The 14,799-nt window shown below is 31.7% G+C and overlaps 2 protein-coding genes across 6 annotated transcripts in view; both read right to left on the reverse strand.

Moving 5' to 3' along the window:
- Nucleotides 1-68: 68 nt before the first annotated feature.
- On the reverse strand, nt 69-10,202 carry Nca (neurocalcin homolog). The gene is made up of 4 exons (XM_076771426.1): nt 10,062-10,202; nt 9,800-9,918; nt 9,400-9,588; nt 69-9,066 (listed from the first exon to the last, which is right to left on the reverse strand). Exons 1-4 carry the CDS (start codon nt 10,129-10,131, stop codon nt 8,866-8,868), a joined length of 579 nt encoding a protein of 192 aa, XP_076627541.1. The 5' UTR covers nt 10,132-10,202; the 3' UTR covers nt 69-8,865.
- The window catches only part of LOC143344877 (neuronal calcium sensor 2), a 103,836-nt gene continuing 99,200 nt past the window's right edge, over nt 10,164-14,799 (reverse strand). For all 5 annotated transcript variants that reach the window (XM_076771431.1, XM_076771427.1, XM_076771430.1 and 2 more), the window contains one exon: nt 10,164-10,283. The gene's annotated coding sequence lies outside the window, so the exon portion shown is untranslated. The remainder of the gene's footprint in view (nt 10,284-14,799) is intronic.

Genomic DNA, 14,799 nt, shown 5'->3' on the forward strand with positions numbered 1-14,799 from the left:
AGAATGTTATATTAGATTTTTCATAAAAATCTACACAATTTGTTAAAAGTGTATTATTAAAACTCAAGTTGAACGAGTATAATATCAACACTTTAATGTAGCAATGAACTGATACACAAGTCATTTCGTTCTTATTTATAATAAACAACTATTACTTACAACAAATACGTATAAGGTGGAAAGCAAATTAAAATTTCATAATACCGTATAATCGACGCACGCAAATGTTAATATTTTACCGGTGTTCCACTCTTAATACAACTTAATAAAACGGGTTGCGCTTTGATTTTCGTATTTCTTCACTTTGTACGTTAACATCTTATATCACGTTATATTATTGTTACTTTATCGATATTGAATTAACTGTATCCTGAGTATACTAATTAACCGTTAACTACGATTAACAATACTATAATATAAAACTCTGACACTCTACTTTCACACAAACCACTTCAGTATCCTATATATTTATTATTTGCAATGTGACACTATCCCTTGACTATTCCTTCATTTATTTTTACTTAATTTACACGTTTCATTGATTTTTCGTAGATTTTTTTCAATAACAATCATATTCGAAATTCAAGGAATTGTAAATTCAGAAGTAGTTATGCGAAAGCTTGACAAAATAATTTCAGTGATTACAACAAACGCAATATCGACAGTACACGTTTCGTACTTCGTATACACACATAGCACCGACAAATACATAAATACATGTAGAATTAATAATAAATTACCATCATATATTACACATAGAGAAGGAGCTTGTAGGGTAAATTATGGGGGGGCAAGGAAAGACTGAGATAGTTATTAATAATCAATAATGAAATTCGATTTAGAGGAAACATGAAAGATACTCATTTTCAATATAGTCAACTTGCAAAAATTTTAAGGATCAGAGAAGGTAAGAAAAATTTACCGTGGACGAATGGCAGATTCATACAAAAGGGAAAGAGCATAATGTCAATAGAGGAACATTTAATATTTTTAAATGTCTACGAGAAAAACACCGGTAGAGAATTATAACAACTTTTATGGTATACATATTCAGAATTTCATCTATTAACTTTCTTGTTTTCTTATTGAAATCTGAGTCGTGTAATTTATTAATTATTTTCGTCTGTTGTTCAATAATTCGTCATTTGTGTTTATAGAGTTAACGTGAGCAGGATATATTTCTACAGAAACGGTTAAAGCAATTTCAAACTAATCCCATCATTATTCTTTAATGTTTATATTTATATGTATATTTGTCATTAAAATCGTTTCGATCCGTTACTACTATTGACTTTTACTTCAGACACAGAAATATCAAATTTACGAAAAAAATGATTATTTTGCTTAAATTGGTACATGCACAAAAGTTTTGTCTCATTTGTTGATTTACTTTCTTTCAATAACCAAACGAAGAAATAAACAATTTTTAATTTCTATAAAGCATGTATTTACAAATTCAAATAAGATATACTTCTTAATTTTGAAACTATTTGACTTCGTTGACCGCCATAAACATTGCTATTGAAATATTTCGGAAAATAGATATAGAAAAATTTTAGAGCATAAAACGTTAATGTCATCGATAAGATCGAAAGAATTTGTTAGAAGTAAACCTTCTGGGATAAAACCTTGGTACAAGCAATGTTAGTAATTTGTAATATCATTGATATTCTATAGAAGAATCTCTAATCAATTTTTTAGAAATACTAGGATCTTAGGCAAGAAATGATAATTGAATATAGATAGATCTCAATATGCAACAAGTGTTGACTTTCGTTAAAATTGTTCAGACAAAGACACCGCCATTTTACATTAAAGTTACTGCGTTGTTATTATGTGGACTTTCTCTTATTAATAAATGTTCTTCTTGCTAGTAGTTATATTGTGAAGTATTATTGGTAGAAGTGAAAATCATTACATAATCCACCAAACTCCTAACTTTATACATTCTAATTTAAGAAGAAGTATCAGGACAAATACGAGCAATAAATAACAGTATTTCATTTTTACTGATGCCTTTGTCAATATTCCAGTATTTAGGAATTTGTACAAATGCCATTCTTTCTCCAAACTACAATGTGTGACATACGATTCATTATTTAGTGCGATTCTTCAAATATCTTATTTTACAATAAACATTCCAATGCCACGCAGCAGCACAAAGAACTTTTATGAAAAGAGTTTCATTTAATTTATCATATATTTCGAAAGAAAAATGTAGAATGGTATGATTACTCAAGCTTTATTGAATCAACTCTTAGTTTTTCGCAATCGCTATTATCGTTTTTCGATTTATTTATATATGTATATATAAATATAATATTTGTCTTATTTGATGTTATTTACGATATTTATAGTGAATTTAATATTTTATATACAGGGTGGTTCGTTATTGTTGATACAAGTGTAAAACAAAGATTTTGCAAATGAACCTTCGTTCTCGAGAAAAACAATTTCGAAAATTCGCCAGGTACACTTGTATTTTATTTAGAATTAATCAAGCAAACATTTATTTTATAAACTATTATAAACTTGTTGTTGAAGGATTAAAAAATTAAAAATCAAAGTCGTTATACGAACTGTACTGCAAAGTGCACATAGTAATTTACTTCTTATAAATAAATTCTAAATGGATTCATTATTTACAAACACAAATAAATAAAATATGATCTGTAACTAAATTTGCTATGCTAATTTTTGGTCGCGTGTGGATATGCCCTACGAATTTTCATAATCGATTTTCTTGAAAATAATGTCTCATTTTCAAAAACTTTATTCTACACTTTTGATCTATTTTTTGTACCGCCAATAACAGATTACTCTGTATACAGATACATTAGACAAGGAACTCTTTCACTTTGCAACATATTTATATGTTAATAATTAAAATGAATCCTTTCAATTAATTTTCATTATTATTACTTTCCATTGGTTTAGTGATTTCTCCCGTATTTGCTTTTTATCAAATATTACTGTTTTCTTAAACATTCCTTAATAGGTATCTTGCTAATAAATTAAAGATTGAAAATTTTATGTAATTTATTAATAATAAGAGAAAACTCTAATTTAAACAATGAATGCCTACTTGTGTAGAATTAAATAAAATTAAATACTGAGAAAATTATTACACTCAGTTGCTATTTTATCTTATGTATTATATATGTATATATGTATATATTGTTATATTATTATAACAATAAAAAATTATTTGTATTATACAATTTGAATATCGGGAATCTTTACTTTCAACTGTCGAATTGTTTTAAAAATGACTTTCTTTTTACAACATATCATACTAAACTAATTACATTCCATAAAGATAATGGAAAGAAATTATTACATATCTCATATTATGACAACGATTTAAAGTGGACGATAAACAAAACTGTTCTGTCAAAATTGTTTATCCGATAATGTTCGTTCGTTTTTTTTTAATAATCTGATTTTCTCATTATTTTATATCTCTCAACACTTTATGATTCATTGCCTTTAAATACTAATTCGTTATTACCACTTATGTTTTGATGAATTAGTATGACTTAGTATTCATTTTGTATACTTATTTTGTAAGAAAGTGGTTGAAAAATCATTAAATATTCAAATAACTGTAAAATTATGAAAGTTATGCAATATTATTGACTTTTTAGAGTTGTGCTAATTTAATTGCAATGTTTACTTTTTTCCGCTTTATTGCTTTTTAATCCGAGGTACAATAATTACATTTTGACTTTCACTAGCATTGAATTTAAAATATAAATTCTATTTTATCTAAACAGAATTTTTTATCTATTCTTTTTATTTTTGTATTTTTTAGAAGGAAATGTCATCGCTTTGTTTTTTTTCTGTAATTAGCATACTCCATGCACCTTCTTATTTTTCCTCTTATTAAATAGTCAGAAAAATCCAAACATTGTTTTAAAATTTCATATATTAACTTCAATAAGGTTATTTAGTTTATACAATGACTATACGGATTAAAGATATAACTATGTGGTCTTTATCCTTAATTATTAATGAGCATAATATGAACAGATAATATCTTAGAAAGTAGAATAGATTTTTGCATAGATACAAATATACGTATATATACATATACACACGCATATACAGGGTGTTCGGCCAACTTTGGGAAAAATTTTAATAGGCGATTCTACAGGTCAAAATAAGACGAAAATCAAGTGTATCAATTTGTTGATGGAGGCTTTGTTAAAAAGTTAGGAACAATCAAATTCAAAAATTTCAAATCGTTCTAAAAAAATTATTTTCAGTTGCGGGGGTCAATTATAATCATTTTTAGTCATTATACATACCCCGGAAATCCTAACCATTTTCGAGAAAAAAATTCAGTACGGGCGGAACTTTAAACGTTAATAACTTTTTAACGAAGCCTTCATCAACAAATTGGTATTCTTGATTTTCGTCTTATTTTGGCCTCTAGAATCTCCCATTAAAATTTTTCCCAGGGGTGGCTGAACACCCTGTATATATGTATATATATGTATATGTATACATGCATATGTTCTAGTGTATGCACGTATTTCATACGTTGCCCTTCTGTAAAATAATACTTACAATACTGCCAGCATAATGATTACTCATCACGTAATCATATTTAAGTAGCAAAGATGTTTCATTAGTGATATCGGAAAATGTAGTCGAACTTAAAGGAATGTAAATTAAAGCTCGTTCACGCATTACGAAAAAGAAATAGTTACAGAGATAATGAAGAACATTTAAAGCCAAAATGAAATACTAATTAAACAATGTGAAATTAAAAATCATTTAATCAAAGTCCTATTCCCTCAACAACAACGACGAACCTTCCGAATTTTGTTTTCATTGTAGGTTGCAATTTATATACATTAAATTTGTTTCGTATATTTTTCAAAATATACACATTTATCTATGCTGAGATATTTAATTTAAATTTAATTATGAGTCGATTCTGTTGATCGTGTCATAATTAATGATTCGTCACAAGTTACACATTTGTTCTGCTGCTGCGTGTATTTTTTTTTTTTTTTTTTTTTTGCAGACAGAAACTGCAATATTATCGCGCTCTTATCACTAGAATAAGTAATAAAATTATAGTGCTATGTATACATATATGCAGAACGCATTAAAATAGCCAATTCTAATTGAACAACAGGTGGCGGGAGATTTTGTTTGTTTTGCTTGTATTTCTTTTTTTTTCTTATTTTTGTCTCCTTCCTCCTTCTATCCCTTTCTCACGTATGCATACGTGCAGACGCATATAACGATACATTGTCACACACATAGCACATTCGTACACGGACATACACGCGTATACGCATTCGCAAAAATAAATCTCTAAAATAGTTCGTGCGTGTAAATTTTATTCTCTCGTTTTTCTTTTCCCTTGTTATCTCCTTTTCATTTTATTTTTTACTTCATTTTTACAATCTTTTCTTTTTTTAAACTGAAGCTTTTTGTCGTTTGGAAACTACTGAACTAAAATAACAATCAGTTCAGTCGTTCAAATCGGCAAGCGGACTTCATTCTTTCTCTGGCTTGTTACGAGAAGGTTAAAAGAACCTTTATTTTACGGAAATTAACATGTTAAAGCGATCATAACAAAGGTCATCGGACTGTAACTTCTGAGACAAACAAATTAATCGTACTAATTTTGTAGTTTCAATAACTTAGTAACAATTACAAAATTCTAGCTATTATTCAAAGTTTATCATAAATAATTGCTTCTCCAATTGTTTTCATGGAAATATATGTGTAAATATCTTAGAATTTAATTATATTTTTTTAAATCTCATAATTTTATTGTAGTAGTAAGTCAAATTTAATAGATAGAATAACTGTAGGTATAATTGAATTTTACATTTATAAATGTAGTTTTATGGAAATTTTTGGTAATTCTTTTAGTCAGTTTATATTCATAAAAGTTACAATAAAGTATACAGTTACAATAGGATCATAAGTAGGAAGCAATTTTAATATGCTCTTATTGTTTAAAAATCATTATAAAAAGCCACAAAAAAAGTGGTTACAGTGTATTACAATGTGAGTTATCTTCTTTAAATAATATTTACACATTGCATACTAGTTTTACTGTTCTCCATATAATCCATTATTTATTCTTAAAACGAAAAATAAACGCTATTATTTAAAAACACATTATGTTCATTAAAAGTAATGAACTGTTTGAATAGTTACTTTAATCAGATGTTTTTTTTATCAATTTTTCCGGTGACCTTTGCTATTCGGATTATTAATTGCTTCAGTTTTTCTGCCAACATATTAAGACATATCTCAAAATGAGTCTTTTCTATAATTATTAGATCATTAGTCGATCTATGACAGCGCGTAATGAACATTCGAAAACTTTTCGTCGGGATCACGAAGAGTATTATGCGCATCATCGTATAATATGAAATGTGTTCTTGCAATTAGCTATTATGCCGAACATATGTTTCTCTTATTTCATAGTTACATACAATGAACCATTGTTACTATCTGAATGCAGAACTTAACAAAGTGTGTAGAACATCAGCATGATAGATGATCTACACATCTGAAAAACTTGAAAATAGACGTTCTATGCGTGTCTACTACTCCTTCAATTACATAAATCTGAATAAAATTGCAGGGTATCACCTAAAACGGACTTATGCGTTCTTGTACAGTAAAGTTTAACTCGAATCATTCAATGAATTCTAGTTTTTTAAACGCACTCGGACCAATACCTAATTCCGCAATCCACGCGATCACAGTTATGGGTTCTAGATTCAAGCGAGAGCTATAAATTGAAAATAGATCGCTTATTTTTTCCTATGTTTAATTTCAAAGTTTATATTTTTTTATTAAAACGAAAGGGTTCATCAACTTCCTTTGATAAATTTACGAAAAAAAAAACAAAAATGGCTACCATAGGATTTGTAGTATAAGATTCTATTCTACTCTAATTAGAACTATGTATCATCGATTTATACTGAATATTTCAGAATAAGTATCTGAAAAGTGGAAAATTAAGTTGCCATTAATCGTCACTGTAATATGGATCTTAATACTGCTAAGCAAGTATAATTTATTCAGACTTTAGTAGTATCACTGGATGATTCAACCGATCATGTAAACAATTATGTTCTTACGTAGATAATTATGTTCTTTGCCTCATAGTGCCAAAAATTTAATCTGAATTGAGAGTTCGGACGAAAGCCTAGTTAAGTTATTAATTTAATTTGGATATTAAGTTACTAATATAACCTAGAAATTAAATTATAGCCCAAGTTACATTAAATCTACAAGTTATAACATGTGTACTGTAATTGGGCTATTGCATCAAGGTATATTTGTATAGCAGTAATAATGAAAGTTTTGATTTTTATAAGATTTCTAGTTAATCCTTAATACGTATATATCTTTATTATTATAAAATTTCTATGTGTTTGCAATAGTAATCTACATAAGTGTAACAATGTACTAATGTAAGATTGAATCCCTCATCTAAGCTGATGTTAAAAATATGACATTCATTGTAATTTGAAGTCGGACTAAGTATAGTCGAGAGAGTGTCCCTTTGTTTTATTCAGATCAATTAGGAAGGAGGTATAATTATTAGGAACATGCAGGATTTCAATTGAGGCAGGAATTTTTTTCAGGATCAAGATGGACTCTGGAAAATGTTTGAGATCCCACATACTCCTAATAATTATACGTAAGTTTCTTTATACAACATTTGCGTATGTTGCTAAGGTATGCATTACAGATAATTTCAATGGTTCAAAATATATGGCTATGGAATGGGAAAAGGATGTGTTGGGCACAATAGCTTACAAAAACCCATATAGAGCACTTAAAAATTACTTTACCTTTGAGCTGCGTATGGCGGAGACTTATGCTAAAGACCACTACTCAAAAATGTGTTGATGTATGAACTTGTTATTTATAAGCATAGTTGAGGTTATACAGCAAAGACGGATATCGCACAATTGTGCCACAAGAAACAGTAGTTGAACTTATGTAAACACTATTGTCCATTAAAGCTGATCTTTCATAACAAAGGTATTGAGATGCTCCATGAAATGATGGACAGCAGCACAAGAACACAGAACACTAGAATTCCGCTAATTATCGCATTTAACCGAATAACTGGAACACGAGTGCTACTTCAAGTATCAATGTCACCGATAGCATTGAGGTTAAGTCTGATGAAGCACATTTTTGGTTCTAACTAACGAACCACAATATTTTCTTCTCGAATATCAGAGTGTGGGCAGCTCTGCAGGTCATTCGTCGTACGCAGCACACGAGGATTCGTACATCCGAAAACGTAATAAGCTTTTTTTTCGTTTAAAATCGATCCGTTTACGAGACGGAGCGACTGGACTAGTCTTGTAGACTAGCTTGCGGTATGCGCAAGCGCAATGGGCCCAGTGACCCTGGACCTTTTCGTTCGGGTTCCGGTCCAATTTAAAAATGCCCCCTTTTTCTATCACCTATATTTTCGAGCAACGTTTACGTTCATAACGATTTCTCGCATGAAAATTCGTTAATACGTTTAATACTTACTTATCTACTTCTCGATAATAAAAATTTGATTATTATATGATCAATCGCGTAAAAATAAAGTTCATACGCAAAGAAAAAACAAAAAAGAAAAAAAAATTAAATATTATAAAACAGCAAGGACAATACTGTACAAAGAGTAAAGAATTCTTACATTAAATGTAACCAAAATAATAAAAGTTTTTCTTTGAAAAGTTTTCTAGGGAATTTTTTAAAACATATACCGTTTTGTGATCGTAATGTTTGTATACGGGACACTATCGGACCGGGTCCCGACGCACGTATCTGGACGACACGGTAATATTTGCATAATGGCCCAAGGCTTCACTGAGCTTGTGCACTAGGATCGCACTGCAACAGTCGCACAATAGAGGGGTCATTCTTTGCACCCTCTATAAATTCATCGAGTGACAATTTGCCATCCTTATTTTTGTCCATCTGCAGGAATATCTTATCGGTTCTTTTTTCGGGTGTTGATTCGTCTTCTGGCATTTTCATCACGGAACCTACCATTTTGTAGATTGCCTAGAAATAGAAAAATCGCATAAAAAGGTTCGAATTGCATAAAAAGAAACTTGTATTTTGATTATTTTGTTTCTTTGTAGCAGGAATTGGGACTGTACTTAATAATATATATTATTAAAAGCAGAATTTAATCAACGGGGAATATGAATATATATGTATATGAAATCTCTAAATGCGAGTAGAATTCTGATAATAAATTTTTGTTGATTAATTAATGTGTAGGAGGTAGGGATTAAGTTTATATAGTTCCCCTTGTATCCGCTACTGTGCGTACATATGATTCAGGCGCATGATCTAGGGTAAAAGTGTAAAATTTAAATGTTTTACACGTACTGTCACGATTTCCATCATTTCTTGTCGCGAAATATAGCCGTTACCATCGAGATCATACATGCTGAAGGCCCATTTCAATTTCTGCTCCAATTTGCCGTGTGATGTTACGCTCAGAGCGCACAAAAACTCTCGGAAATCAATTGTTCCATCGCCGTTAGCGTCGAACGTCCTGAACACGTGTTCTGCAAACTATACATCGCACGTGAAAAGTGCATTAAAATATTTTAAATGGCCTTAATATCTAACGTGGACAATTTGAATAGTATACAACTGATTAAATGAAGGTTGCTAAGTTCGTTTGAAAGGATGGTGGGTGGGAATTTTAACTTAACTTGATCGACGTGTCGCTAATAAAATTATTTTTGTTTTGTATAAAATAATTTCGTAATTTTTGCCCTACCTTTGAAGCGTCACCATAAGGGAAAAAGTTTCCATATATTTTCTTAAATTCTTCTACGCTGAGGTGCCCACTCGGACAGTCCTTCAGAAAGCCTTTGTACCATTCTTGAATTTCAGCATCTTTAACGAAAAACATACACGTTGTTATTTATTGAGATCGCTTTACATTAAATTGCACTTATTCCATGATTATTTTCTTTTTATTTAACGACTAACGAATAAAGAGAAACCAAAATTGTTCGAAAGTTACAAATGAAACTCGCCTGAAAATTCAGTATTTTGTTTGAGGTCCTCCAGTACTTCCGGCTTTAGTTTGCTGTTCTGTTTCCCCATGGTCGTTCGTCGCTCCTTTCAGAATTTCGGGTTTTCGACGGCGAGTCTTGACTGCTAATTAGCAAATTATTAAATGCTAACTAGTCTACTATTCTACTGGTGCCGCTTAGAAAAACACAGGTTGTTGGTGGTATATTCGCCACCAGACACGCCTGGAAAAGAAAAAATACGTAACTATATACGGACGACCACAAAATCATCGATCAAAATAATTTGACGGAAACCGGGATTTTTACGGTTTCATTTTTTCTTTTTTTTTTTAAATTTCTTCTGTGGTTTATAAGAGCATTTACAATTCCAGAACACGAACACATACATATCCCAAAATTTAAGAATGTATATATATTTCTACTCAAAAATTTCAAGATATAATATATATTTCTATGCTCTGGGATCATTATTCATTTAAATGGAAGACAAATTATACCTTCAATCTTTATGATATTTCTGTGGAGCAAATAAACAAGGTTCATTAATTATTTGACTGATTTATGTTGGATACGTTTCACATATTTCAAGTACGCTGTGCTTTTTCGAAACTATATCTTTTACTTTCTTACGAATTATATTTTTTTTTTATATATGTTCAAATTATTTAGACTCTGTATACAAAAACAAAAAGAGATATCAAGACATGGACAAGAGACAAGGACAGATATGGAAGGAGAGGGTTGAGACCTGCTTACAGTCGTTCGATGAACACTAAAGTAATAACGTAAAAGATGTTTGCCTTGAATGTTCAGCGAATATTACGAATACAATTAATGCAAATTCCCGTTAATTTCACCGCTTTGCAATTTTAACTTCCGTGAGCCCGTTTCGTCTGTTCTTTTTTCGCGATGAGCATCACTAAAAATAAAACAACTACTTCTACGTGTATAATCTCTAGAGGATCGGGGGGTAGCGTAATAAGACCGAATTAGCTTACCGTAAAGTCAACACTTATACGTCTACAGTCATACACATTCATACCACTGTAACAGAAGAAACAAAAGGTTAATGTGACTTCGGGTAACGATGAGAGAGAGAAAAAAAAACAGAAAAAGAGATTAAATAGGAACGCAAAGACTGACAATGACAATGTAACAATAATAGTAATAACGATTGCTACACAACAACGGCAATACATTTAGAGCATACTGAGATTTATTATAATAATAATATTAGTAATGATGATAAATGCAGGTTTCTTCGGTCTTTTGTCGTGTATAACCCACGAACAAAATATGAGTCTATTTTGATTGCTTAATCGGAATATTATAAGTGCCGCGATAATGTACTACGTACGTATTATTATTAGTTCGCGTTCGTGCTTACGGGCAGAGTCCACGCTTTCATAGATCTCCTTTTTAGATACAAAATTCCATCGAGTTATTCCGGAAGCATTTCTGCGGGGCTGCAAATTTCAACTCGCACTCTCAAAACTATATCAAACTTAAATTCGGAATTTTTAAATCATATAGGTCACTTGATTTTAATTATTTAATAATTTTCTAAGTTTAAGGGGTATTCTCATTTGGAGCATTTTTCTATCGTTTTACTAAAAGGAAAATTTGAAGCTCGACCATTTATTGAAGAGACCTAATGATCGAGGTTCACGAGATAATCAAGGCAACCGATCCAACGAGAAGGAGCCCCATTTACACAGTTTATCTCGACCGCCTAGAGTCGCTAATGCCAGTTACTTCTCCCTCCAACTTCATTCGCCGCTAAGTGATCCCTTCTACTCGCCCACGCAATGCAACCCGACGGTTCCATGCAATAATCGAGGTTCTATTGTATCGATGCTATTGTATCGACCCACATTCTGTTGAAAACACGAACCAGTGTGGGTCACGGAAATTCTGAAAGACTGATCGATCATAAATATTTTAAACTTGATTTTCTAGAAACAAATAACACCTCGAAAAACAATTAAATTTTTTAGTGCCAGCACTCACCGTATTTCCATCGAACGAGAACTTAGAGATCCAACTATGCCAGCCTTGCAGTTTCACTGAATTCGTATTTTAAAAATTAAAAAAAAACAACAAAGCGTGTCGACTGTACTGAACAATGTTACATTCAAATTTCAAATCGTTCGCGCTTGTATTTCTCCCGCAAGAAATATCCAAACACCAACTGCTACGCCAATGAGAATACTCCCTTTATTATTAAACTGCGGATGTTTATGCATTTAGGGGAAATATTAATTCTCAAAATACTACGTAATGCACTTGATATGCAAAAATATAAGAAATACGCAGTCTAGGTATTATATTATTACACGACGATGATTACAAATTGTTTTACCGATTACAAATAAACGATAACGTCGTCATCCCTTGCACTTGAGAGTACGGTAGGAAACTCGTGTCGCCGATAGACAACGGAATTCTAAACTGATACACGAATGGCGTCGGACAATGCTCGTAAGGCGTGCTCCGCGTATGCATACAATTTGCATTTATTTTATACCCGGCTTGCAGCGTAACGTTCAGTTTCATGTATATTTCGGTGCTCATCGTGTACAGTGTAAAGGAGCGAGACGCGATATTTATATACGTACGCGCGTCACGAGATACGCGTGGATTAACATAAATTAATTCACCCAACATGCTCGCTCGCCGGAGATGAATGACGTTCGCCAACGTCTTTGTCACGTTGCCGCGGTTTTTGATTGCCAAATTTTCGAGGTACCGTATTTCGCAAGCGAAAATATCGATTTAACAATAGTCGTGATTAATCGTTGGACCGTGAATACGTTCGCCGTTCCTTTTGAAATATGACTTGTTATTTCGCAATACGTATCCGGGTTTATTCGATGGATAGTGGAAGCAATTAATCATAATTTCGAACCTATGCGACGGGTACCAACGTAGCTCCGTATATTTTTAAACTCCTTTTTTTCCTTTTTTTTTCAAATTTTTTTTTTTTATTTATTTATTTTTCGGTCCAAGGATTAAACGGTCGATCATAAATTCGTACGATAAACGCGAGTTATTTTTAAGTCTGCGTTAATTGCCGTGATTTCGCAGAAAAAACGGATTATCTCGATTAACACTTCGCTTAAGTTGGCTGCTCACTACAAATTAGCTTGTGCGGTGAAACTTTTTTTTTAAGTTGACAGTCTCGTTGAATAGAACACGGAAAAACGAAGCGTTGCTAAAATTTGTATTAAAAACGTCTATTAAAGTGTATAATGTCTTAATGTATCCCAAATTCTTCGAAATCACGCGATTGGTTGCGCCCAATGTTATTGCTGCTTAAGCTTGCGTGCAACCGAGTCAGATAAACTTATTAAAAATGTTCTCTGTACATGTACACGGTTTCCAATAATTCAAATGTTTAAAAAATATCCTCGAACATTTCAATAATTATCAATGCGCGCGTTTCTCCGTTTACTTTGTACATTCTAATGCATCGTAAGAAATTGAATCAATAATACACGCATATGTGTCAACAATTTATAAAATTCAATCACTGTTCAGTAACTGGCGATCACAACGCATGGAAATAATTTGAAATACAGGAGAATTCAAATTCAACAACGTTCTTCTTAAAAAGAATACACAAAGTTTTCTTAATTATTATTTGTAAAAAATACAATTTGTATTCCATTCATTTTTCTCTAATTCTTCGGAAGCGTTCGGAAGATTACGACGACGAGGGTGGTTAATGAATTTGACAAGCATTGGAATGTTTAAAATCTTCTTTTTTTGAAAATGGAATACGCTTGTACTTCGTACAATGTTATTATAAGTTATAAGACGATGCACGTGTCGCGAGTTCATTAAACGATTAACGTATCGCTCTTCGAACTATCTTAATCTTTGTCGTCCTTAAAAAACGTACAATATTCGAGCAATATCGTGACGCGCGTTACTTAAATTACGTACATATCCTTAACGCTATTAAACAAAAGTAGTAATACGTCGGTAAACATACACTTGTCATCTCCTTTTATTCGTCATACAGTATTTGATGGGGGTTTCGGTGCATATATAATTTTTTTTTAATTCCTAATCTCCCGAGTGGAGTCGACGCCGCTGGAAAGTACGAAGAAGTACTTTACATTAATACGTGCGCAAATGTGCTAGGTTTTTGCGAGGGAGAGCTCTTGAAAGTTTTGCTGCTAAACTACACGGAATTTTTCAATCGACGAGATAACGAGGCCGTAAATTACATAGTCCATTAGTTTTTAGTTCTTTATTCGACGATATTACTGCTGTATACATTTTTAGTGATTTTTTTTCCCCCATCGAAATTGAATCTGTTCGCCATGCCTTATTTTTCTTGCTGTTTGTGAAACTAAACCAGGGACGTAACGTAACAAACAATTACCGCGTTTCGGTTGAGGTAGACGAGAAACGATAGAGGATAGACAAATTTATTCATGGAAAAAATATTGATACACCGATAAAAACAAAGTAAACAACACGTCCGATTTTTGTTGGAACAATTAAGGCATCGACGCGACAATTAACGCGTAAGTTTCGATAGCACGGGAATTATTCGAGAGAAAGATAAAGATATTCTGTCGGCGAACATTAAACAAATATTCCGCAAAGAATATTTTTAGAGAAGATTAAAAGATGCCAAATGCAACGTTACGTAATTAAACAGATACGTTTCAACCACGTGGCCTAAATAGCGAAGAAGTCTAACGAGGAGTATCTCGACAGTAAA

The sequence above is a fragment of the Colletes latitarsis genome, chromosome 8, assembly GCF_051014445.1.
Source record: "Colletes latitarsis isolate SP2378_abdomen chromosome 8, iyColLati1, whole genome shotgun sequence".
Lineage (NCBI taxonomy): Eukaryota > Metazoa > Arthropoda > Insecta > Hymenoptera > Colletidae > Colletes > Colletes latitarsis.